Consider the following 22317-nt stretch of genomic DNA (forward strand, 5'->3'; position numbering starts at 1 on the left):
CACTCTAGGCAGTGGGTGGAGGGGGCTGTAGTGAGGGAAGAGGAGGGAGGGAGGCCGGCCGGTGGGGGCAGGGGCAGGGAAGGAGGGGTGGGGGGTGGGGGGTTGCGTAGAGAGAGAAGCCAGCCCGAGGCCTGGGGACAGTTGATCCCTTTCCACCTGGGGCCCCCCCTCCCGACTCCATGTTGCTTGTGCAGCTGGTTTCTTGCCAAGGCCATGTCTCCTTACTTCATCCTCTGCCCCTCTCCCCTCGGGAAGAAGGCTGTCCCACGTCCACCTTCCCAAGTCGGGCTGGCCCCTGGGAGGATCATGAGTGGGACTGGCAGAGCTGGACCAGGGTCACTTTTCATCTCTCCTTCTCCTTGGCTCCGTCTCTCTCCCCGCTACCCAGTATCCTCCTTGATCTGAAGGTGGTCATTGACAAAACCATATTCCCTTTATGTTGATGGCACCTGGGTGTGGGAGCCCTCCTAGGGGAGCGCTGGGGTACAGTGGGAAAAGGGGCAGGCTGACGTCCTGTCAGCCTCTTCTGCAGATCCTCTTCTCCCAGCTCATCCACATCCCGCCCCCTGCTGGTTCCGCAGACAGGCAGGAGCCAGGGCTCCCAGGTGTATCTACCTCTCAGTCCACATGAAAGAAATCCACCCCCCACACACACCACTACCATCACCAGACCAGGATGGGATTTTTCTAAAAAGACATTCCCAGGGAGCAGAAGTGCAAATCCTCAGGGCACTAATGAGCCACAAGGCCAGCAAAGACCTGGAGCAAAGACAGTGGCCATCTGCAGCCCTGCCGTGGGCCCATTCACCAGCCTGCTGTGAAGCCAGCTTTGCTGAAACAGCCTCTTTGGGGGTCTGTGCTGGCTTCTCCACTGGGCATGTTAACGAGATAATAATCACAACAATAGAAGCTAGCATCTATGAGCGTTTATTATATATTAGACATCTGCTAAGCGCTTTACTTGCCTCTTTGAATGCTCATGACAACTCTGTGAGTTTGGTGTTATTTTCCTCAATTTACAGACATGGTCTAAGGTCATGTAGACACGGTGTCTTTCCGTTTCAAAAGCTCTTGCCACTTAGCTGATCTGTAGGAGGGTGTAGAAGGTCTGGGACAGGTGCCCCAGACCCTAGCGGGGACAAGGGATGGGGGAGACTGACACACTTTCAGGGTCTGCCCCAGGTTTGCCTTGACTTTAGGTCTTTTGAAATTGCACATTTTGACTGAATGTATGTTCAGTCTTGGGAGTCTCAGTTCAGGTCACCAGCTCCTGTCACTTGTCCTATAGTACCCCAGAATGAATGGGTATTGCAGGAGCTTAACCATTGTAGTTTTTCAATATTTGTTTTCATCTTATTTAGCAAGTGCTTATAGGGACTTCCCTGGCATTCCAGTGGTTAAGACTCTGCTACCACTGCAAGGGGGCGCGAGTTCAATCCCTGGTCAGGGAACTAAGATCTTGCATGCCGTGCAGCATAGTCAAATAAAAATAAAACAAAACCAGGTGTTTGTAGAGCACTTACTTAGTGCCAAGCTGTGCTTAAAGTGACTTACAAACATACAAGGTAGCAGCTACGACATGTCTTCAATAATCAGTGAAGGGAAAAGATAGTTGTACACACAGCAAGTGCCTGGGAAAGTCATGCTCACCCCAAAGGAAATTCTCAAAGGCAAGACCTCCTTCCCCCATCTGCCTGGGAAGAGATGGCCTTTCACTCTGCCCTCTGCAGGCAGTGCTAGCTCTCACATGCCTCCTCCCCTCCATCAGCGGTGAGGGAGCCGGGGTTCCCGCAGACCCATGACCATCTTTGCTGTCGCTTCAGACTTTCCCCCAGTCTTCCACATCAAACTCAAGGACCAGGTGCTGCTGGAGGGAGAGGCAGCCACCCTGCTCTGCTTGCCAGCAGCCTGCCCTGCACCCCACATCTCCTGGATGAAAGGTGAGGCGATCACATCTCCTCCAGAGAGAGAGGAGTAGGCAGGTGGCCCCACGGCCAGGGGATGTTCAGCGGGAAGTGGCAGCTGAGGGGGCCCAGAGGACACATGTGCTACTTCACTCTGCAGCCCGTCCTTCTCCTCTTTTGCCCGCAGACAAGCAGTCCCTGCGGTCAGAGCCCTCGGTGATCATCGTGTCCTGCAAAGATGGTCGTCAGCTACTGAGCATCCCCCGGGCGGGCAAGCGGCATGCGGGGCTCTATGAGTGCTCCGCCACCAACGTCCTTGGCAGCATCACCAGCTCCTGTACCGTGGCTGTGGCTCGTGAGTCCAGGGCAGGGACCCAGGAGGCAGTGATGTGGGTGGTGGGACAGGACTCGATGGGGTGCAGGGGCTCACTGGGGCTCCACTTCTCTCACCAGGTACCCCAGGAAAGCTAGCTCCTCCTGAGGTGCCCCAGACCTACCAGGACACAGCACTGGTGCTCTGGAAGCCGGGAGACAGCAAGGCGCCTTGCACATACACGCTGGAGCGGCGGGTGGATGGTGAGGGACTGGCAGGCTGGTCAGGGGTGGGGGGCAGGTGGAGGGTGAAGTTGGGGAGACAAGTACCTTCCCTGAGCTCCTCACAGATGGCACTGGGAGCTTGGGCCACCTCTTCTGTGGCCTCAGCCCCTGCCCCATGCTGCCTGTAGGGGAGTCTTCCTGGCACCCCGTGAGCTCGGGCATCCCCGACTGCTACTACAACGTGACCCACCTACCAGTCGGCATGGCTGTGAGGTTCCGTGTGGCCTGTGCCAACCGTGCTGGGCAAGGGCCTTTCAGCAACCCTTCTGAGAAGGTCCTCGTCAGGGGCGTGCAAGGTCAGTGGGATGGCAGGGGTGGCCAGGGAGGGCAGGGTTACTGAACTCCAGGTCCAGCCCCTTCTTGGAGCACCTGGTTTTGCCCCTGAGGCACCATGGTGATGGTTTTCTCTGTCTCTACTTAGATTCCTCAGCTCTGCCATCTGCTGCTCACAGAGATGCCCCTGTTACCTCAGGGCCAGCCAGGGCCCCGCCTCCTGACGCTCCTACCTCACTGGCCCCTCCCCTGAGCCCCTCCCCAGCTCCTGCTCCCCCAGGCCCCCAGGCAGCCCCTCTCGGCCCTTCATCTTCCCCAGCACCCCCCAGCCAGGCCTTGTCCTCCCTCAAGGCTGTGGGTCCACCACCCCAAACCCCCCCACGAAAGCACCGGGGCCTGCAGGCTGCCCAGCAAGTAGAACCTACCCCACCCAGTGCCCAGGACTCCCCAAGTGAGCCCAAGTCTTCCGTCCCTGACACTGGGACCCCCATCCCAGCCTCTGCCCCTCAAGTGGTGAAAACAGCCTCTTCCTCAATGCCCCTGTATATGGTGACCTCCTTTGTGTCTGCACCACCAGCCCCTGAGCCCCCAGCCCCCGAGCCCCCTCCTGAGCCCACCAAAGTGACTGTGCGGAGCCTCAGCCCAGCCAAGGAGGTGGTTGGCTCCCCTGGGGGTGGTCCCCCCAGGGCTCCTAAGCCAGAGGGCACCACTCTTCGACAGGGCCCTCCTCAGAAACCATACACCTTCCTGGAGGAGAAGGCCAGGCAAGCGGGACCAGGGCTGGGGGAGGGAAGGAGGACAGAGGTGGGGAGTACATGGAGCTTTGGCAGCAACAGGGGTTCAGAGAGAAGACCAGCCTGGCTGGGGAGTTGGGGGTGCCTGGGAAGATGAGATCTGGGTCCTTAGCCTGAGTAAGTTCAGATTTTCTCTGTGCCAGGCGCCATGCCCAGCGCTTTGGCCTCGTGATCTTAATTTTTACAACTGAAAATTAAAGAGGGACGTTGCATTATTCCATTCCATGGATGGGTTGGGGAGGTTACAGGATATGCCTGAAGTGCCGAGTCAGTGAAGAGCAGAGCTGGGACTCAAACCCAGGATCCCAGGAGTGAACTCCAGGGCCCACCCTGGGAACCACAGCATCCTTGCTCCCAGGGGTCCCTGCTTACCCTCTGCTTAGTTGGCACAGTTCAAGTGCTCCCTCCCTCCTCTGAGCCTATGATATGCCCCCCAATGCATAGGGGTCGCTTTGGTGTGGTGCGTGCCTGCCGGGAGAATGCCACCGGGCGAACATTCGTGGCCAAGATTGTGCCATACGCGGCCGAGGGCAAGCGGCAGGTCCTGCAGGAGTACGAGGTGCTGAGGACCCTGCACCACGAGCGGCTTATGGCCCTGCACGAAGCCTACATCACCCCGCGCTACCTCGTGCTCATCGCCGAGAGCTGCGGCAACCGGGAGCTTCTCTGTGGGCTCAGCGACAGGTGGCTGGGCATCTGGGCGGGCAGGGAGCTGGGGTGGGGGAGCTGGGCTCGGCTGTCCCCTGACACCCCCATCCCTCCAGATTCCGGTATTCAGAGGATGATGTGGCCACCTATGTGGTGCAGCTGCTACAAGGCCTGGATTACCTCCATGGCCGCCACGTGCTGCACCTGGACATCAAGCCAGACAACCTGCTGCTGGCCCCTGACAACGCCCTCAAGATCGTGGACTTTGGCAGTGCCCAGCCCTACAACCCCCAGGCTCTGCGGCCCCTGGGTCACCGCACGGGCACACTGGAGTTCATGGGTGAGGGCACCATGCTATCTAAGGGGGGAATGGGGTACTCGCAAAGGGGCAGCAGCCAGGGCTCACCCCACTTCACCCACACACGTGGCATTTATTGAGTGCTTACTGTATGTGAGCCGCGAATTAAGTCCTTTCCGTGGATTTTTTTCAATTTTTCTTCACAGTAGCCCTGGAGATTGGCATAATGTTACCTCTATTTTACGGATGAGGAAACAGAGGTGCAGGGAGGTGTTTGTTCAGTATCAGTGTACATGGTAGACCCAGGATGTGATAAACACAGGAGAATTGATTATTAATTTATATAAATAAGGGAAACTAGCTACCATTTAGCTACCTGCTAAATACTCTGTTCATCATCTCCATTCCCTAGAATAACTGTGCAAGCCACAATTTACAGAGGAGGAAATGGAAAGCCAGATGGGTTTAGTACAGTGCTCAGGGTCCTGTCACTAGAAGGGGCAGGCTGGGATTAGAGCCAGCCCAGCTGATTTCAGAGGCTCTTAATCTCGGTGTTGGCCATACTCTTCGTGAATGAGCGCCTACCTTTGGAGCTGATCTGAGACAGCTTGTGATCATCTGCTTCTTAGCTCCTCTGTAGTTCTGGGGACCCCCACACATACACATTCAGTGCCTGGGATGATTCCTCAGGTGCCCCAAGTCTCGCCTGGGGGCCATGCAGCCCACCAGTATCCGGGGCCTGCTGCTCTGCTTGTACCCATTGTCTGGTGACCTGGGCACCGTCCTGCTTCCCAAGCCCCCAGTGGCGTACTCTGCCTCTCTCTGGTCCCTTGCCACCTGGAAGCTGGCTCACCATGGGCTCTTGTCTCCTGTCAGCTCCTGAGATGGTAAAGGGAGACCCCATCGGCTCTGCCACGGACATCTGGGGAGCGGGTGTGCTCACTTACATCATGTGAGTGCCCCCAGGCCCCACCCTCTGCCTGCACCCCACGTCCCCACCCACACATGCATGTGCACTAGTCATGCACACATACACACATGCATGTACACACACAAATATCCAGGTATCCTTGTCCCCGAGTGCTGTGCCCCTAGAAATCCCCACACTACTGTCCCCCTGGACCTGTGAGTTGACCCTCAGTCTGCATCTCTTAACTGAACTGTCTCCTCTGCAGGCTCAGTGGACGCTCCCCATTCTATGAGCCAGACCCCCAGGAAACAGAGGCTCGCATTGTGGGGGGCCGCTTTGATGCCTTCCAGCTGTATCCCAACACATCCCAGAGTGCCACCCTCTTCTTGCGAAAGGTCCTCTCAGTACATCCCTGGTGAGTGGGTCTCACACCTGCCAGCCTCCCAGCATGACCTTCTCCCAGCCTCACACTGCCCTGGCCCAGCCCACACCTAAGCCCCCCAACTCCTACCCCACACCAATAATACACTGCTGCTGCTATTACTACGGTTACTACGCCTACTTCTCCTAAGTGGCTGTTCTGCCACCATTTAAAGCCCGTAACAGCCCTATGACACAGGCAGAATCATTGTCCCCATTTCAGAGACTGGGAAACTGAGTCCCAGAGATGTCCAGGCTCATTCCCTAGGGATGAATCCAGGATTGGGAGTCCTGTCTCTGGGAGGGTGGAGTCTGTCCTCCTCTGGGAGCCATGCCTCCAGCCTCACTGTCCCTGGCTTGGCCTGGCAGGAGCCGGCCCTCCGTGCAGGACTGCCTGGCTCACCCGTGGCTGCAGGATGCCTACCTGATGAAACTGCGCCGCCAGACACTCACCTTCACCACCAACCGGCTCAAGGAGTTCCTGGGTGAGCAGCGGCGCCGCAGGGCCGAGGCCGCCACCCGCCACAAGGTGCTGCTCCGCTCTTACCCAGGCAGCCCCTAGCGCCTCGGACCACAGCCCGGCCTTGCGGGCTTCGACTTGGGGTTCCCGCTGACACCCCGGGACATTCCAGGGCCCCCGTGGAGCCGGGTGGGCCCAGGGGGGCTTCGGACACCACCAGCACCAACATCCGGCCGGGCTATTACCTCATGGACCTGTGGGGACAGAGACCCTGGGCTTCGGCCAATGCCACCCAGCTGGAGTCAGAGCCGGAGACCCATGGGCCAGGCTGGGTGGGGTCAGGATCAGGTCAAGAGGGACAAGGAGGGAATGGGCAAGTGAGGAAAAGAAGCCGAGGCATAGGGAGGGGGAGACTCTATGGAGGTTCCGGGGGAGGGAGACTGAGCATCTGGGGGAGAACCAACCCAAGAGGGTGTGAATGAATGGAGAGGAGGAAATGGGGGAAGCCCGGGGTGTCTACAGGCCAGGGGCTGGGAGTGTCACTGAAGCAGGACAGGACGTGGAGACAGTGCCAGAGAGCCAGAGGCAGTATGTGAGAGAGGGCAGCGAGGTGGGAGAGGGAGAGGAGAGAGGACTCAGGTGGGGGCGCGCGGCCAGCTGCCAGCCTCCCCAGAAGGAGAAGCGTGGAGGGCTGAAGGCTGGAGGCGGGGTCTCAAGCCAGCAGCGCTTTCCTCCTATCCCGGTGAACGCAGCGCTGGGCCCTCTACGCTGGCCCGAGGATGTCCCCACCGCCTCTCTGTGGCCTTCACCCTCCTTCTCATTCATATTTATTTATTTATTGACTTTTATGAAGTCTCCCTGCCATCCAATCCCTCTTGCCTATGTTGTTCCTGACCATCCCCACCCCACCCCCAGCCATCCAGCTGTCTGTGCAGCTGTCTGTCTATCTGTCACAAGGAAAATAAAAACAGCAAGCAGCAGGACCTATGTGTGTGGTCTATGGGGAGGGATGACTGGGGGGTACAGCGCGTACACAATGCCAGGGTACTGGGACGGGGCATTCCAGCCTTTTCTGGACCAGTGAGAACCGAGGTATACCACCTAGCACCTTAGGACCTTTCCTCCCCTGCCCTCTGACCCTCCTGGCCCCTCACCTGTCCCTTATTTCTTGAGAAAGGAAAGATGTGGGTGTGTTTCTCCCTCTAAAGTTTCTGAAATCCTGGCAGGACCACTGAATCCCCACCCCCAGCCTCTAACTATATGGGTGGCCCCGACTTCTTCACATGTTCCATCATCGCAATGGGAGGATGCTGGGCTCTGGAAGGGACCAGCCCACACCCCCATCCTGGCTCAGCCTTCTTCACTCTGTTCAGGGGACAGGGCAGCTCTGTCCTGACCCCTGGAGCAGAGGGGGTTTCATCATGATGATTGGTGAGAGCAGATGGTGAAAGAGCTGTAGAGGAAAGCAGGGCAGGCTCATGCGCCCACGCTCTGTGTCAGAGCACCAATCAGCACACTCACACCAATCAGCTGTGAGTGCCGTCAGTGCGCCTGCTGCGATGGGGCCATAGATAAGGATTTTCTTGGGGCCCAGGGACACTAAGTCTGGCCCTTCTTATTCCCACGGCAAGCCAGGGATCCACTGGGTGCTAAGGTACCTTGACTCTAGCTGCCCTCCTGCAGTGCCACAGAAGGATCACTGGGTCCTGTAACTGGGCTGCCCTGCCCTGAGGTGGATGGAGGGGGAGCCAGTTCTTGTGTCCAGAGGGACTGTGCCCCACTGTCCCTCCCCAGACTGAAAACTCTGTTCTTGGCCATGTAAAAGGAATAAAGCCTTTCACCGTGAGCACATTGAGCTGGTGCTGGTGTGTTGCTGATCAAGTTTGAGGCTCCCTTGGCTGTAGTCCGAACCACCTTTTGCCCAGCCCAGCCTCTCTGGCTTCTCAGGACACAAGGGAAGAGCCAAACCCCATCATCATAAAATAACAGAATATTAGGGCCAGCTGGAAGGGGCCAGAGAGCCACCTTTACCACCTGCCATTTTAGCGATGAAGATATACAGTTTGCCTGTGAGAGTCTCTAATCCCCTACACACTGCAAGTGTTTTCATATAAAAATGAGGTGCCTGAACTCATATCTTGATAAATGGTAAAATTCTTCTCCCGTCCCCCCTCTGATCTTGAGCTTCCCTCTCATCTCCATTGGAAATGGCATGTGAACTGCTTGTTCCAAACCTGGAGGAGCAAAGGTAATTTATGTCAACAGAGCCGTGTCAAAACTGCTCTGATCAAAAGCTGACAGCGCTCCACACCTGGGCAGGCAGTTACAGTGAAGGGAAGCAAGGCTTATCTAGTGCCCTGGCCTGGGTGGACTGGACTCCAGGCAAATCTTAGAGGAGTTAGCCCCCTCACCCCCGGTGGTCTGATGCCCCTATACACCAGCTTATGCCCAGGGAGGGAGCTTGGGCAGACCTAGAGGGTCAGAGTCAGTGCCAATCTCCAGGGACAGTGTAGCGCAGCCAGACCCTACGATGTCCCATGGAGGGGAGTGTGGGAATGGGGCAGCAGGAGGGGTGGCTGTTCTCAAAAATCCTTAAGGTCCCTTCTAGGTTTATCTGTTTACCACCAGGAGGCACAGCGTGGAAATGACAACCCTAGACTCCTGGGGTTGGGGGGAGTAAGGTGTTTCCAGATTGGTCCTGACTGCCACGTGGGCCTCTCATAATTGGCTAGCTGGACAGTGAAGCCCATCACCACTCTGGCTTTATTCAAGGGCACCTCCAACAAACACTCACACCCCTTAACTGACTGTGTCCAGGACCCACATGTTGTCTCTCTCTCCAGGGACTGACCTGAGTGTAAACTTCCCCAGCAGGGAGCTGAGTCTCCTGTCGACCTGAAGCTGTGCCTAGTTCTCCTGGAAGTGAGATGGATAGCCCCTGCTCTGGGAAGGGGATGGGGCCATGCCCAGCTGCCCAGCTCTCTGGGTGCTGACGTGTGGTGCACCCCAGAGCCGCCCAGGTTTCCCCTGAGGGCTGCCCCAGTGGCTGAGCTAGCATCCCAGGCATCCTCAGGCTAAATAAGGAGACTGTGTGGGTCAGGGAATGGAGGCTGGGTCCCCGGGGGCTTGGGGCAGCCTCGCCAAAGAAGGCAAGGAGGGGAGCCATGTATAAAACCTGGGCCTGGGGCTGAGCAACTACCCGTGCCCTGGCCCTGCCGTTTGGAAGGCCATGCCGCCTGCCACCCAGCAGGGTGAAGCTGAGCCCTCACAGCGAGTCTAGATCTTCAGGTCAGCCTAGACACTCTCACATAGGGGGATGTTCTGAACCTACAGGGAAAAGGCTGAAATTCGGAATCTCTGTGTCAACCTAGACCTCTTTGTTTCCTGCTCCCCAGCTCCTGCCAGAAAACCAGCTGCTGTGTTCTGCTCCGCTGCGGCCCCTCCCCCTGGATGTATGCTGGATATCAATGACCCCCAGGTTCAGAAAGCAGCCATTCGCATCCAGGCCTCTTACCAGGACCACAGGTAAGGGGGAGCTCTGGAGAATTGCTGGAGGAAGGGAGCTGGAGCTGCAGAACGCTCACGACTGCATTTGGGGGATGGGGGTAGACTGTATTTGGGGGGTTGGGGAGACTGATGCTGAAGCTGAAACCCCAATACTTTGGCCACCTGATGCGAAGACCTGACTCATTGGAAAAGACTCTGATGCTGGGAAAGATTGAAGGCGGGAGGAGAATGGATGGATGGTTGGATGGCATCACCAACTCGATGGACACGAGTTTGAGTAAGCTCCAGGAGTTGGTGATGGACAGGGAAGCCTGGCGGTGCTGCACTCCATGGGGCCGCAAGGAGTCGGACACGACTGAGTGACTGAACTGATACTGACTGAGCACAGTGTCATGTACCTGTAGGGTCACTGGACTTAGAGTAGAGCGGTTTCTGAGGGGTGGAGGGGTGGCTGCCAGAGAAGACAATTTTACTAACAATTCAGGAGCGGCTGCCTTCCCTACCCACCCCCACACGTTTAAGGGTCTAGTGGGCTGGGTGGTGGATGGGGAGCAAGGGATGCTGTACGGATGGACAGGGCTGCAGGTGGGCCCGGGCCGTGTCATGAGAGCTTGGGGCCTGACTTGGACCGTGCGGGTAGGTCCTGGAAGGAGCTGCGCGAGAAGGGGCCACCGAGAGTGTTGGAGCCGCTGAAGGACGTGGTGCTGCTGATGGAGGGCGGCGCGGCGAAGCTGACTTGCCGCGTTTCGGCTTTCCCGGACCTATTCATCCGCTGCGGCAAGGACCGCAAGGAGCTGCGCGACGGGCCCAAGTGTCGTTATGTCTTCAAGGACCCTGACGTAGTGGCACTGGTGGTGCACGATGGCGAGATGGCAGATCTGAGCCAGTACAGCGTCAACGTAACCAACCCCTTCGGCCAGTGCTCCGACTCGGCGCGTATCCTTGTGGAAGGTACTACGCGCCCTGGGGGCAGCGTCACCGCGCGGAGTAGCACCAGTTGGCGGGCGCCCACAGCCTGGTCTTGCTGCGCTTACCGCTGGGCCTCCCCGAGTCCGCCTGGGGATGTGGCCCAGCCCCCGCACAGCCTGAGCCGCAGAACAGGGCGCAGCGCCGGCCGTGCGCGTACTCCTTTCCTACCCACAGAATTCCATCCCATCCAGCCTATGAAGTCCGCTAAGGGCTTCAGTCACGCTATTCCAGGGCCCCAAGGTCACTGCGAGCCAGAAGCAGAGGCAGGGTTAGAGCCCTGGTCTTCTGGCTCTCAGCCCAGGGCAATTTCCGAGGCATCGCTAGATGTGCGAACATTTCCAGATTTTCAGCCCTAGAATCTCTATTGATCCTTCTTCATTAACCTCTGCGAAGGGCGGGATTAGTCCCGCTTGACAGTTGAGGAGATGATGCCCCAGCGAGGTTAAAGACCTGCCCACCATCACACAGCGAGCTTAAATCCATCTAGTATTTAGAGATGGGTATTAGCTGGGGAGGTGATGCCCTGCCTGCCTCATCTCTAGGTCCTTTTACTGGGTGGCAGTCCCTCTCCCTTCCTCTAGTTCCAGCGAAGATTCAGAAGGGATCGGATAAACACTAAGGCGCGCAGAGGCGCCAAGGTAACGCTGATTGCCGAGATCCTGGGTAAGCCTGCGCCCGACGTGGCCTGGGCCAAGAACGGGGAAGAGAAGAAGACTACAGGTGAGGGCGAGGACTTGCGCAAGGACAGCACCTGGAGCGGGAGCTTGGGCGGGGCGGGGGTCCAGAAATTGGCGGGAGTGGGACGGGGGCGGGGAACTGGGAGGCGAAGAATGGAGTTCAGTACCCCGGGCGGAACCCGCGTAAACTGACCCCAGGCCCTGCCCTCCCCTTCTTCCCATCTAGAGTGTTCTTTGAGATCGGCAGTACCACCGCGACGCTGACTATCCGCCAGGCCACGCCGGAGGACAGCGGCAAGTACGAGGTGTAAGTGGAGAACAGCCTGGGCATGGACCATCCATCGCTCGCGTGGATGTGGCCTGAAAGGAACCCTCAGACCCGTCGCCCTGGCCGGAGCCCCGGGTGGGTGGGTCAGACCACCCTCCTTCATCTTGCTTAATAAAGCTGCTCTCTGACCCTCGGCGTCTATTCTGTTCTTTTGAGACTCCATTTCCCCTGCACTTGCACCCACGCTTATTCCAGATCAACACACCAAGGTCACAGAAAGTTGGGATCAGAATGTTTGGAAGGTGCCTAGTCCAGTGGTTCATTTTGCAGACAGGGAATCTGAGATATGACTTCTCTCACGGTCAAAAAGTTCCTGCACTACGAAGTCTATCACTTGCCTTCTCTTCGTTTGCATAGCTCAAGCCCCACCTTCTCCTGGGGGATTTGCACTCTGGCCCCGTCCATCTCAAGACTGGCCACACTCCCTCAGGTCTCTAGCCTCGCTCTTCCCTGGGACCTGGCTCTCTGCTTTGGCTGATACCCCTGGGCCTTTTCCCAGACAGCTCAGGACCTAATCTTAAATTCCAATCTCAGTTTCTCAGGCTCCATTCTTCTAATTTGGATCCGGCCCACTAGATTCCTTGGCCAGGCCCCCGTGCTCTCCCATAAATCTCACCTCCTGGCTCTTGGTAGAAAGCAAGAGGATAGTCAAGAACTACAATTCCCGGCAGACTCTGCGAAGGAGTTCTCGCGAGTTGCGAGAAGACACGTGCGCGGAAGGAGTGAGCAGTAGCGGGCGACAGATCTAGCGAAAGGGGACTAGTGGTAAAGGGAGCTGATGGAGGGGTGCCGAAAGGATTAGCGGGCAGAGGACGGTAGACCGAGAGCGGCTCGGAGGTCTCGACTGGCTCTCCGCCCTAACGCTCTTGTGTTGGTACCACAATCTCTGGCTGCGCGAGGCTAGGATTTATTAGTCAGTTGTGGGGTTCAGAGGGTCAACAATCAGTTCTCCGAATCCAGAGATTCAGTACTTGTCGTCAGTATCGGTGCTCAGGGCTTGGTAGGTTCGGTGTTTGGGACGCTAAAGGAATCTGTCTTTTGATTCGGGGTTCATCACCTAGAGGTTAGTTTTAGGATTCAGGTTCAGCCTATATAGGTTTATTTTAAATTGAATTTGGGATGCATTATATACGCATCAGTGTTAGTTCAGTACTTGGGAGGCATTCTTAGGATTGTAGTTAGATATTTGGGACTCAGGGTATGAGGTTCAATATTCAGGGTTCACTGTTGGGGTACAGGGCTTAAGATCTAGTCAGGATGCAACAATTGGGAATTGATGGGTTTGGAGTTTAGGTTTCTTGAGGTTTGAGATCTGAGAAGGGTGTATCTTGCTGAGTTTCTGAGTTTGCTGAATCTGAGGCCAGAGAGAAGACTGTTAGGGGTCAAATTGTGGGGTGTGAATTTCAGAATTTGGGTGGATTCATTGTGGGGTTTGAAGGCCAGCTGGAGTCTGGGCTGGGATTTGAGTTGTGTGAAATATATGAGGTGTTGTGTCCCGGGCAGGTGCATATTGAACTTTGGATTTACATCCTTGGAGAGGGCTAAGTGTTACTATTTGGGGTTTGGGGCCTAGTTAGGATATGAATCAGGTTCCCGGGTTGAGGTGTGAGATCTGAGCCTAACTTCTCTGTTGGGATTTGAGGTTTAGGTAGCAATCGCCATCATGCTCAAAGCTGTGATCCTGATTGGAGGCCCTCAAAAGGGTGAGGAGCCAGGGGAATGAGGGGAGGAGGTTGGGCTGAAGTGGTTGACTGGGTGGGTGCAGAAGGAGGCAGGAAGCTGAAATGTGCTTCTTTCTCCTCTCCCAGGGACTCGCTTCAGGCCTTTGTCATTTGAGGTGCCCAAACCCCTGTTTCCTGTGGCGGGGGTGCCTATGATCCAGCACCATATTGAGGCTTGTGCCCAGGTAACCCCATAGGCTCTCCTCTCCCACTTCACTTCCTGCTCATCTCCTTCATCCATATTTCCCCCTTTTCCAACCATGACTTTCCCACAAGGCATAACTTCAGGGACCACCATTTACAAATGAAAATGTGAATGTTGCCCCCTGGAGTTGTTCTGTACGGATGCCCTCCTGTCTTCCCCTAACCTAGTCTCTCATCTGGCCTCGTGCTCAGATTCTGCTCCTATTTTTAAAGCATGAAATGTGAGATCAGGCAAAAATCTTAGAGACAATTTAACGCTGTAGCTGGGGGAACCTTAATGATAGCAAAGCACAGAACTCATACCTTTGCTCACTGAGGAGCTAATTTCTTTATTGCTTTTGGTATTGAAGCAGGCAGGGTTTTATTTGAATCTAGTTTCTACTTGCTGTAAGAACATGAGCAAATTTCCTAGTCTTTCTGAGCCTTAGTTTCCTTATTTGTAAAAACGGAGATGATTAGACCTGCTTTGTGAGATGGCAAAGCTTGCAATCGTGTTTGTAAAGTGCCTAGTATAGTATAGGTGCTTGATAAATTATATCCTCATCTCAAGCTCAGGTTGACAGATAATAAATATGGGGTGCGGGGAATGAATGGGTTATTCTTTAACACAGCTTGGTAGGCAAAATCTTCCCTAGGGTGAGCCCCAGTTCAGATGTGAGAGGTCAGGGGATAATAGAATAATAAAAGATGAAAACATCAGGGACTGAGACTTTCTCCAAACTTCCTCATTGTCCAGAGGAGGAAACAGGCCAGAGTGGTAAAGTGAGTGCCCAGGGGCTCACAGCTGAGAAGGAAACTGTGGTCTCCAGACTTCGCAGCCAGCACCCGGGATTTCTCCCCGTTTTCATTCTTTCCTATCAGATATTTTTTTCTTCCAACCTCTTCCTTTATGCCTAGGTCCCTGGGATGCAGGAGATTCTGCTTATTGGCTTCTACCAGCCTGATGAGCCCCTTACCCGGTTCCTGGAAGCTGCCCAGCAGGAGTTCAACCTTCCCATCAGGTGTTTGTGCCCATGGGTGGTGTGGGGGTTGGGGGGCAGTGCCCTAAACTTCTGGTTCTTGGGAGTGGGGTCCATCCACTGGACTTTACCTCACACACTAGGAGGATTCTTATTGGGGCATCTGTGAATCCCTGAGTTTATTGAGTTTCTCTGTGGACCGCAGGCAGGTGTACCTATGGGAGCAGGAGGAGTCAGTTACCCAGGCTCCTCATATCTGTCTCTTCTGATCTCACTGAGCTGGCCCTGGGGTCCCTGGGGACAGGTACCTGCAGGAATTTGCCCCCCTGGGCACAGGGGGTGGTCTCTACCATTTCCGGGACCAGATCCTGGCTGGAAGCCCTGAAGCCTTCTTCGTGCTCAATGCTGACGTCTGCTCCGACTTCCCCTTGAGCGCCATGTTGGATGTCCACAGACACCAGCCACACCCTTTCTTGCTCCTTGGCACCACGGTGAGAGGGCCCCGGGGGGCTGGAAGGTGCCAAGGGGGTGTGATCCAGAAATGTTTCTGGAATGCAGGGGTCGGGGAGGCAGCCCAGGGGGTTGGACTGGGAACGGGTGTCAGGATGGAGTTGTGCTAGAAACCCCAGGAGCAGTGGAGATGGCGGTGGAGATCCCAAGCCCTTTGGCTGCTCAGCCGCAGGGAGCGGGTGAGGGGGTGGCGGCAGCTATCAGTTCTCACCCTTGCTGCAGACAGAAGCCCTGTCTGCCGTGGAGATGCGTGCCAGGTGCTATAGGAGAGGGAAAGAAAGACAGAGGAAATAGACCCTGCTGCTCTGGAGCTAGCAGGTCACTGTCTGTGTGTGTCTTTCAGGCTAACAGGACACAGTCCCTCAACTATGGCTGCATTGTGGAGAATCCACAGACGCATGAGGTGAGAGCAGAGAGGGGGCTGGCTGGGTGCTTGCTCTGGGAATGAGAACATGGTGATGAGTGAATGAGGCATGAGATAGGAGACAGGCGTGGGAGGAGGGGGTGAAGGGCCTGTGTGTGTCATCATTCTCCAACCACTCCCCCTCTGGAAATGCTGCACCACTCTGGGGTGGGCCCCACTCTTGTCAAACAGGTGGGGTATGTCCTCGGTCGTTCATCTTGTACCCCTTCTAGAGAGATTGCGAGAGTGAAGGCGTCACAGATAAATGATTGGGGTGCTATGAGAGCACAAAAAGAGGCCCAACCCAGCCTTGCCTGGCTGGGGGAGGGGAGGGCTACCTGGAGAAGATCTGTTTAGATGAAGGAGACGGGAATGCATTGCATGTAGAGGGACCGGCATGTGCAAGGGCCCGGAGGCAGGAAGCCACGTAGCGTCTCCAGAATTACGGAAGTCAGAGCACAGTCAGCAAGGTGGAGAGTCTCTGTCATTGTTTGTGAAGCTCCCTGAGCCTGACTTTCACATACCCCTTTTATTTGTTCCAGCTTTAGTATTAAAAATACATGTATACACACATGTGCATGCATAAATTTTATTTTGAAGTTTTGAGCTAGGCACTAGCTAGGTGTAAGAAAAGTAGAGCTGAAGGACAATCCCTGTTTCTAAGGATCTCAGACTAGTGGGAAACCCAGCCATCACAAATGATACTAGTGCTGTGTGAGGTGTGGCCAGAGGTCAGGGGTGCCCGGATCTGAGAAGCCAGCTCTGGGGCAGAGTGGACTCACACTGGGTTTTGAAAGCCTAGTTTTTCAGATGAAGAGATGGGAAGGGGCATTCCCAGAGCAGGTATGCGATAGCATGGAGTTGTGTTCCGGGAACACTGGGAAGTGGGGAGGAGAAAGGCATGTAGTTCAGACTTACCTTGAAGGTGAAGGCCAGCAGCCGGGGGCAGTCTGCGTTGCAGGAAGACCACTCTGGCAGCAGGGAGGACCTGGAGCTCAGGGGGTCTTAGAGGTGGTGGCAGTGGCCTCTCCTCCCCTAGCCCCAGCCTACTCTGTCCTCAGGTCCTGCACTATGTGGAGAAGCCCAGCACGTTCGTCAGTGACATCATCAACTGCGGCATCTACCTCTTTTCCCCAGAAGCCCTGAAACCCCTCCGGGATGTCTTCCAGCGAAATCAGCAGGATGGGCAACTGTGAGGCAGGCCCCATGACCCTGTGACCCCAAGTGCCCCTGGTCACAGACCACCCCCCCCCCCGCCACCTGCCCCCAGTCTCTGCAGGCTCCACATCCACCCGCTCACCTTCCTTGTCCTTCTTGTCTCCACTTGTCATCTCCAGCCGAGCCTCCCTGTCCCTCCCTTCCTAACCTCATTCTGTCCCTCTTCCTTATCCATCTCAGTTCCTCTTCTGTCACTGCCTGCCCACTCCCCTCCTGGTCCATTTCTCTCAAGCCCTGAGTGTCCCAGAGATGCCTTTCCGAACAGACGGCAACACACACACATGGGTGCACACAGGCGTGTGTGTGTGCACACATGTGCACGCGCGCGTACACCCATACTCTCAGGCCCAGGCTCCCCCTGGAGCACAGTGCCCCGGAGCCCTGTTCATCATCAGCCACAGCCCAGGGTCGTCGTCCTAGGCTGGGACCTGCTCCTTCTGTGGATCCGTGCCTTCACTCTCTCCTCCCCTGCCCATCTCCCATCTCATGCCTCATTCACGCATCACCATCTTCTCACTCCCACCCATCTCTGCTTTTCTCTCCATCTCTCCTGGCCTCTCTGTTTCTGCTGAGCTGGCATCTCCACCATCTCTCTCTCTCTCCCTCTCTTTCTGTGACTGTCTCTGCCCTCACCAGCTGCCTTCCTCTGGGGTGAGTCTGTCTGTGTTTCATTCCATCCAGTTGAGAGGGAGGGCGGATGGCGGGGAGAATGGGAAAAGTGGGGAGAACCTAGGTCTGGTCGAACTCCCTCTGGATGTAGGGCAGGATGGGCAGCAGGTCTGTGCCTGGGGACATAGCAACTCGGGGGGTGGGGGTGGAGAGAGGCGGGTGATGTGTGTAAGGGTGATAGGAGAGCTTCCTGAGATGTGAGCATCCTTCTGGAGCAGATCTGACCAAACCTGGAGAGGTGGTGGGATTCTCTCTGATCCCTGTCTCCAGGAGATTGTGTTGGCCCCCAGTCGGGCTCAGCTGGGGAACTGATGTCAGCATCTCTCCCTCTGTGCCAGGGAGGACTCTTCAGGCCTATGGCCCGGGGCAGGTACCATCCGCCTGGAGCAGGACGTATTCTCCGCCCTGGCTGGGCAGGGCCAGATCTATGTGCACCTCACTGACGGGATCTGGAGCCAGATCAAGTCCGCAGGGTATGGGAGTGGCCTCTGATGGGGTGGTTGGGTCATCTGAGACTTTGGGGCAGTGGGCGCAGGCCCTGCTGGCCCCTGAGCCCCCATTCCACTTTCTGGCCCCCAGCTCAGCCCTCTATGCCTCCCGCCTCTATCTGAGCCAGTACCAGCTCACTCACCCAGAACGCCTGGCCAAGCACACGCCAGGGGGTCCACGGATTCGAGGTACCCATCCTGCCCCAATCCATAACCTTTGCCCCCCAGCTCAGTCCCCCTCCCCTCTGAGCTGTGACTCCTGGTCACAGATCCAGAGGTGAAGTCTCAGTCCCACACTCCCTGAACCAAGTGTGGTTTAGGGGCATTTGCCCCCAGTCCTTTCTTCTGCTTCTAGGAAATGTTTACATCCACCCGACTGCTAAGGTGGCCCCATCGGCGGTGGTAAGCAGTGGCCCAGCCCAGAGGAAGGGAGGAAGGGAGGTGGCCATCAGATGGTAGGGCGGTACAGATTCTCCCGAGCTCAGGGTGGGGTCTCTCCTTCGTGCACAGCTTGTAGGGTGGCCTCAAGCAGGTCCCTTCCCCTTTATCTTTTCTGTGAGGGGACTGGATTTGGGGCCCTCCAAGGCCTATGGTTGTGCTTTCTCCACAGTTGGGCCCCAACGTCTCCATCGGGGAGGGGGTGACCATAGGTGAGGGCGTGCGGCTCCGAGAGAGCATCGTCCTCCACGGAGCCACACTGCAGGTAGGCATCCAGGCCCACGCTGCCCACGTGGCACCCCCAGAGGCCAAGTGGAGGAGTGCACCCCATGGGCTGTGCATCTGGCCCCTCACTCCCTTCGTGCTGTTTGTCAGGAGCACACGTGTGTTCTGCACAGCATCGTGGGCTGGGGGAGCACCGTGGGGCGCTGGGCCCGTGTGGAGGGTACCCCCAATGACCCCAATCCCAACGACCCCCGAGCCCACATGGACAGTGAGAGCCTGTTCAAGGACGGGAAGCTGCTGCCTGCCATCACTATACTAGGTATGCTTCCCGGGGTGCTGGGCTGCGAGAAACTTCCACAGGTGATGGCCATGCCCTGTGGGAGCGTTTGTGTGCCTGTGTGTCTGTGTGTGTTGAGCAAACATTTACCCAGTATCTGCTGTGTGTCAGGTCCTGTGTGAGTCGCAGGGGGCACAGATGGGCAGGGAGGGGTCCCCCCACCCCCAGATGGCAGTGGCCCCCAGCTCATTGCCCCTCCCCTCCCCTCCCCACGGCTTCTCCCTGGTGCCCTGGTCCACACTGCAGGCTGCCGCGTCCGGATCCCTGCCGAGGTGCTCATCCTGAACTCGATTGTTCTGCCACACAAGGAGCTGAGCCGCAGCTTCACCAACCAGATCATCCTTTGAGGGGGCCTGCCAGAAGGCCCCCCTGAACTCCCATCTGCTCCCCTGAGGCTCCTGCCTGCCTGCGTGGCCAGCCTCTGTCCAGGCAGGCTCTCCACACGCGCACTTGCAGGGAGCAACGTGGGTGGTTGGAGGACTCTGGCCTCCCTCTCCACTCCCTAATAAACCCGGGTGAACCCTGGAGCCAGCACGGACTCCGTTTGTGCCTGGGCCGGGGGTGATGGTGGAAGGGGGGCAGCTGAGTCAGGCCCCCCCACATTAGCATTTAAATTGGAGTTGTTGCTGCGGGCTCATGAATAATGAATCTGGAGCCCTGGTAAATTTCCCCCTCCTACAGCCTCAGCCTCTCTGCCGCTCTGGAGGAAGGCCCTCTAGGCTCCTAGCCTGCAGGCCCTGCCTTCACCCAGATGCTGGCTCCCTGTTCCCCTTCACTGGGCCTGGCTCAGGCTCCGGAGTGTAAGGGTTCCAAGGGGAAGGGGGAGGGATTTCAGTTGGCCAGTGGGGTGCAGGCGGCAGGCATGGGAATTGGGCCTGGGAGCCCAGGGCCCAAGGTTGGATCACCTGGTGTCCGGTCTCTTTGGTTCCTGCCCAGTCCCGGCCCGCTTTCCACTTTGCCAGCTCCATCTGCTCCCAGCTTGGCTTTTGGCGGGATGGGGGTATTCTCCCCCGCCCGAGGCCGGATCTCTTGTCTTCTAGTCCCTGGCAGGCAGGATGGGCCTGAGCTGCTGCCTTTCTCTCCAGAAGCACAGTGGGAGCTACTCCATTCTGGGAGGGGAGGAGCCCTGGCCACCTCCCACACTCTGGCTCTGCCCTCTTCCGGCAGGTGGGTGGGTAGGTGGAGGGTTCTCAGTCTTCCTTCCACATTCCTGAAGCCCCAGAGAAACCCAGCTCTCTCTGGTGTTCACCCGTGACCCCCGTGTGCCCCTCCTGGTGCCCCCCGCTTTCCCCAGCTGTGGGTGCAGAGCTTAGTTGCCAGATGAGCTGGTAATGATCGTAATCTGCTAATTGAGAGGAATCTAATTACCCGAAGAGACTGGGGGGGGGTGCAGGGCGTGGGTGGGAGGGAGGAGGGGGTCCTGGCAGCCAGCAGGGGTGGCAGGCAGCAGGGTGCTAGGGCCTTTATCAAAGCCCAGGATTTCAGAGCTTTGGAGCTGGGCACTTAGAAAGATGTGCTTTCTTTGGGGGGGGCGGAGCTGGGCTGAGGCTGACCTGGGGATTGGGCTAGGTGTGACCTCCTAGCCCTTGGAGGCCCCTGCAGGCAGAGTCAGAGCACCTGTGAAACAACCTTGGGGTTTCAGCACTCCTGATCTACAATACAGTCTGCCTTGACTCAGCTTCTTGCCTCGTTCCCACTCCTGGTCCCTCCAGTCTCTTCTCCAGGCCGGACCTTCTGTCGCCTCTGCGTAGGGTCCGCAGGGGGCTGCAGATGGCTCCTCTAGGCTGGGGTCAGCCCCTGAGGGAAGGGCTGGGAGAGGGGTGGGCCAGGGGGCCAGGGGCCCGGTCCCTTCCTCTCCACCCCCAGTCCTGACCCTTCTGTTCCGAGTGGTTGGCAGAGGCCATGGCAGCTTCATCATAAATATGATAATTTAATTATTTTCTCAGCAAAACACCGTGAAATCCAATAAGTCTGTGTCAGGCCCTGGCCCCCAGGAACCCCCTCCTGGGCCCAGTGGGGGTGGGGGCGGGGGCAGGGGCAGTGTTAAAAGTGGAGGGGGCTAGTGAAGCTGAGGTCTCTGTGGTGTGCCCCCTGCCCCAGGCAGAGCAGGTCACTGTTGTCTCTGTGCTGAGGTGCAGAGGGGGCTTCTAAGGAGAGAAGTTCCATTGCTCTCCACTCTCTTCAAGCCTAGTCTGTCTGGGAGGGGCCTAGTCCCCCTCCACCCCTAAGGGAACATCCCAGGACCCAGCACGTGGGAGTGTCCGGTGGGAATGTCCGGCCTCCTGAGGGGAGAGCGCTGGGGTCCCCCTTCACTACCTCCAGGACCTCACTGGCCCTGTAGGGGTAGGAGGGTGCTGGCCCCTGGGGAGAACGGAGGGAACTGGGGTGGGAAGTATGGGATGGTGGGGGGAGGGATGCGGGGGAGGGGTGCGCTCCTGCCATTAGCGCTTTTTTTTTTTTTCCAGTTTCCATAAAAAGATTATTCTGTAAAATCAGCGAGGGGGAGCGAGCTGGGGGCCGGGTGGGGGGGCGGCGGGTCCCTGGCACCAAGCTGGATGGGGTGACAGGAGAGCTGGGGACGGGGACTGAGGGGACTGAGCGTGGAGAGAAATTTGGACGGGCTTCAGGAGCCAGCCATGGGGAAGAGGCCGAGCCAAGAACACAGATTGGGGGGAGGCCGGCCAGGGTGGGGTGTGGCGGGGACCGGGCCTCCTTCCCACCCCCGTCTCCATCCCCTCCCCCTGGCACTTAGCAGCCATTATCGGGGGAGCAGATTGCAGCCCCTCCCCCTCTCCGGGAAGCCGGCACAGCTGGGGCCCCGCCACATCTGCCGCATCAGCACGGAGCACAGCTGGGTGTGCCCAGAGCCTCGCTCCCCAAAACACGACGTGGGGGCGGGGGTCCAGGGAGAGCCCAGACCCCCTGAGACAGACACACTGACACCTCTGCCAACAGACACAGACTCCTGGAGGCGAAGCTACACCCACCGCCACACAGGCTCCCTCGTGCGCGGAGACGGGAGAACTGACAAACGTGCAATTACTCTGCCCCGCCCGCCGCCCTCGCCCCTTCCGCCGCCTCCTCCCCTTCCTTCCCTCGGGGCTCCCCTCCGCCGCCCGGGCCACCTCTGAACCGCCCTCGGCCCTCGTCCGTAGGGATCAGGGATTTCTCCCTCCCCAGACACCCTTCAGGAAGGTTTGCAGAATAGGTGGGTGGCGGGTGGTAAGGGGCATCGTGTCTGAGGCTTGAGCTGGGAGAAGCCACTGTCCCTCTCCGTGCCCACGCCCTTACCCACAGAGAAATGCCCCCTCCGAAACACTGGTCCTTGCCACCCTGGACGTAAGTGGGAGTCTCCATCCC

At 57.4% G+C, this 22317-nt stretch overlaps 3 protein-coding genes across 6 annotated transcripts in view; all 3 read left to right on the top strand.

Moving 5' to 3' along the window:
• Positions 1-7287, top strand: part of SPEG (striated muscle enriched protein kinase) — a 58632-nt gene extending 51345 nt beyond the window's left edge. The window contains 10 exon segments of the mRNA NM_001142485.4: positions 1824-1940; positions 2092-2259; positions 2358-2480; positions 2630-2797; positions 2923-3538; positions 4013-4252; positions 4333-4556; positions 5391-5466; positions 5690-5839; positions 6214-7287. Coding sequence (NP_001135957.2) covers positions 1824-1940; positions 2092-2259; positions 2358-2480; positions 2630-2797; positions 2923-3538; positions 4013-4252; positions 4333-4556; positions 5391-5466; positions 5690-5839; positions 6214-6406 — 2075 coding nt within the window. The 3' untranslated portion in view covers positions 6407-7287.
• On the top strand, positions 6801-11913 carry SPEGNB (SPEG neighbor). The gene is given in 8 exon segments (XM_015459287.2): positions 6801-6914; positions 7678-7735; positions 9497-9592; positions 9700-9829; positions 10452-10762; positions 11362-11390; positions 11392-11500; positions 11684-11913. Coding segments are annotated over 8 exon segments (885 nt in total). The 3' UTR covers positions 11722-11913.
• Positions 11914-12510: 597 nt separating this feature from the next.
• Positions 12511-19488, top strand: GMPPA (GDP-mannose pyrophosphorylase A). Of its 4 annotated transcripts, none has more exons than XM_024999649.2 (13): positions 12511-12848; positions 13428-13488; positions 13594-13691; positions 14608-14711; positions 14974-15160; positions 15523-15582; positions 16644-16774; positions 17808-17942; positions 18049-18146; positions 18313-18359; positions 18568-18660; positions 18771-18939; positions 19204-19484. In XM_024999649.2, exons 2-13 carry the CDS (start codon positions 13449-13451, stop codon positions 19302-19304), a joined length of 1263 nt encoding a protein of 420 aa, XP_024855417.1. In that variant the 5' UTR covers positions 12511-12848; positions 13428-13448; the 3' UTR covers positions 19305-19484. The 4 variants fall into 4 exon arrangements, with proteins under 4 accessions (XP_024855417.1, XP_059748119.1, XP_005202873.1 ...); XM_059892136.1 differs by having other exon boundaries at positions 13434-13488; XM_005202816.4 differs by having other exon boundaries at positions 12511-12785.
• Positions 19489-22317: the final 2829 nt, after the last annotated feature.

This window comes from Bos taurus, chromosome 2 (assembly GCF_002263795.3).
Source record: "Bos taurus isolate L1 Dominette 01449 registration number 42190680 breed Hereford chromosome 2, ARS-UCD2.0, whole genome shotgun sequence".
In the NCBI taxonomy this organism is placed as follows: domain Eukaryota; kingdom Metazoa; phylum Chordata; class Mammalia; order Artiodactyla; family Bovidae; genus Bos; species Bos taurus.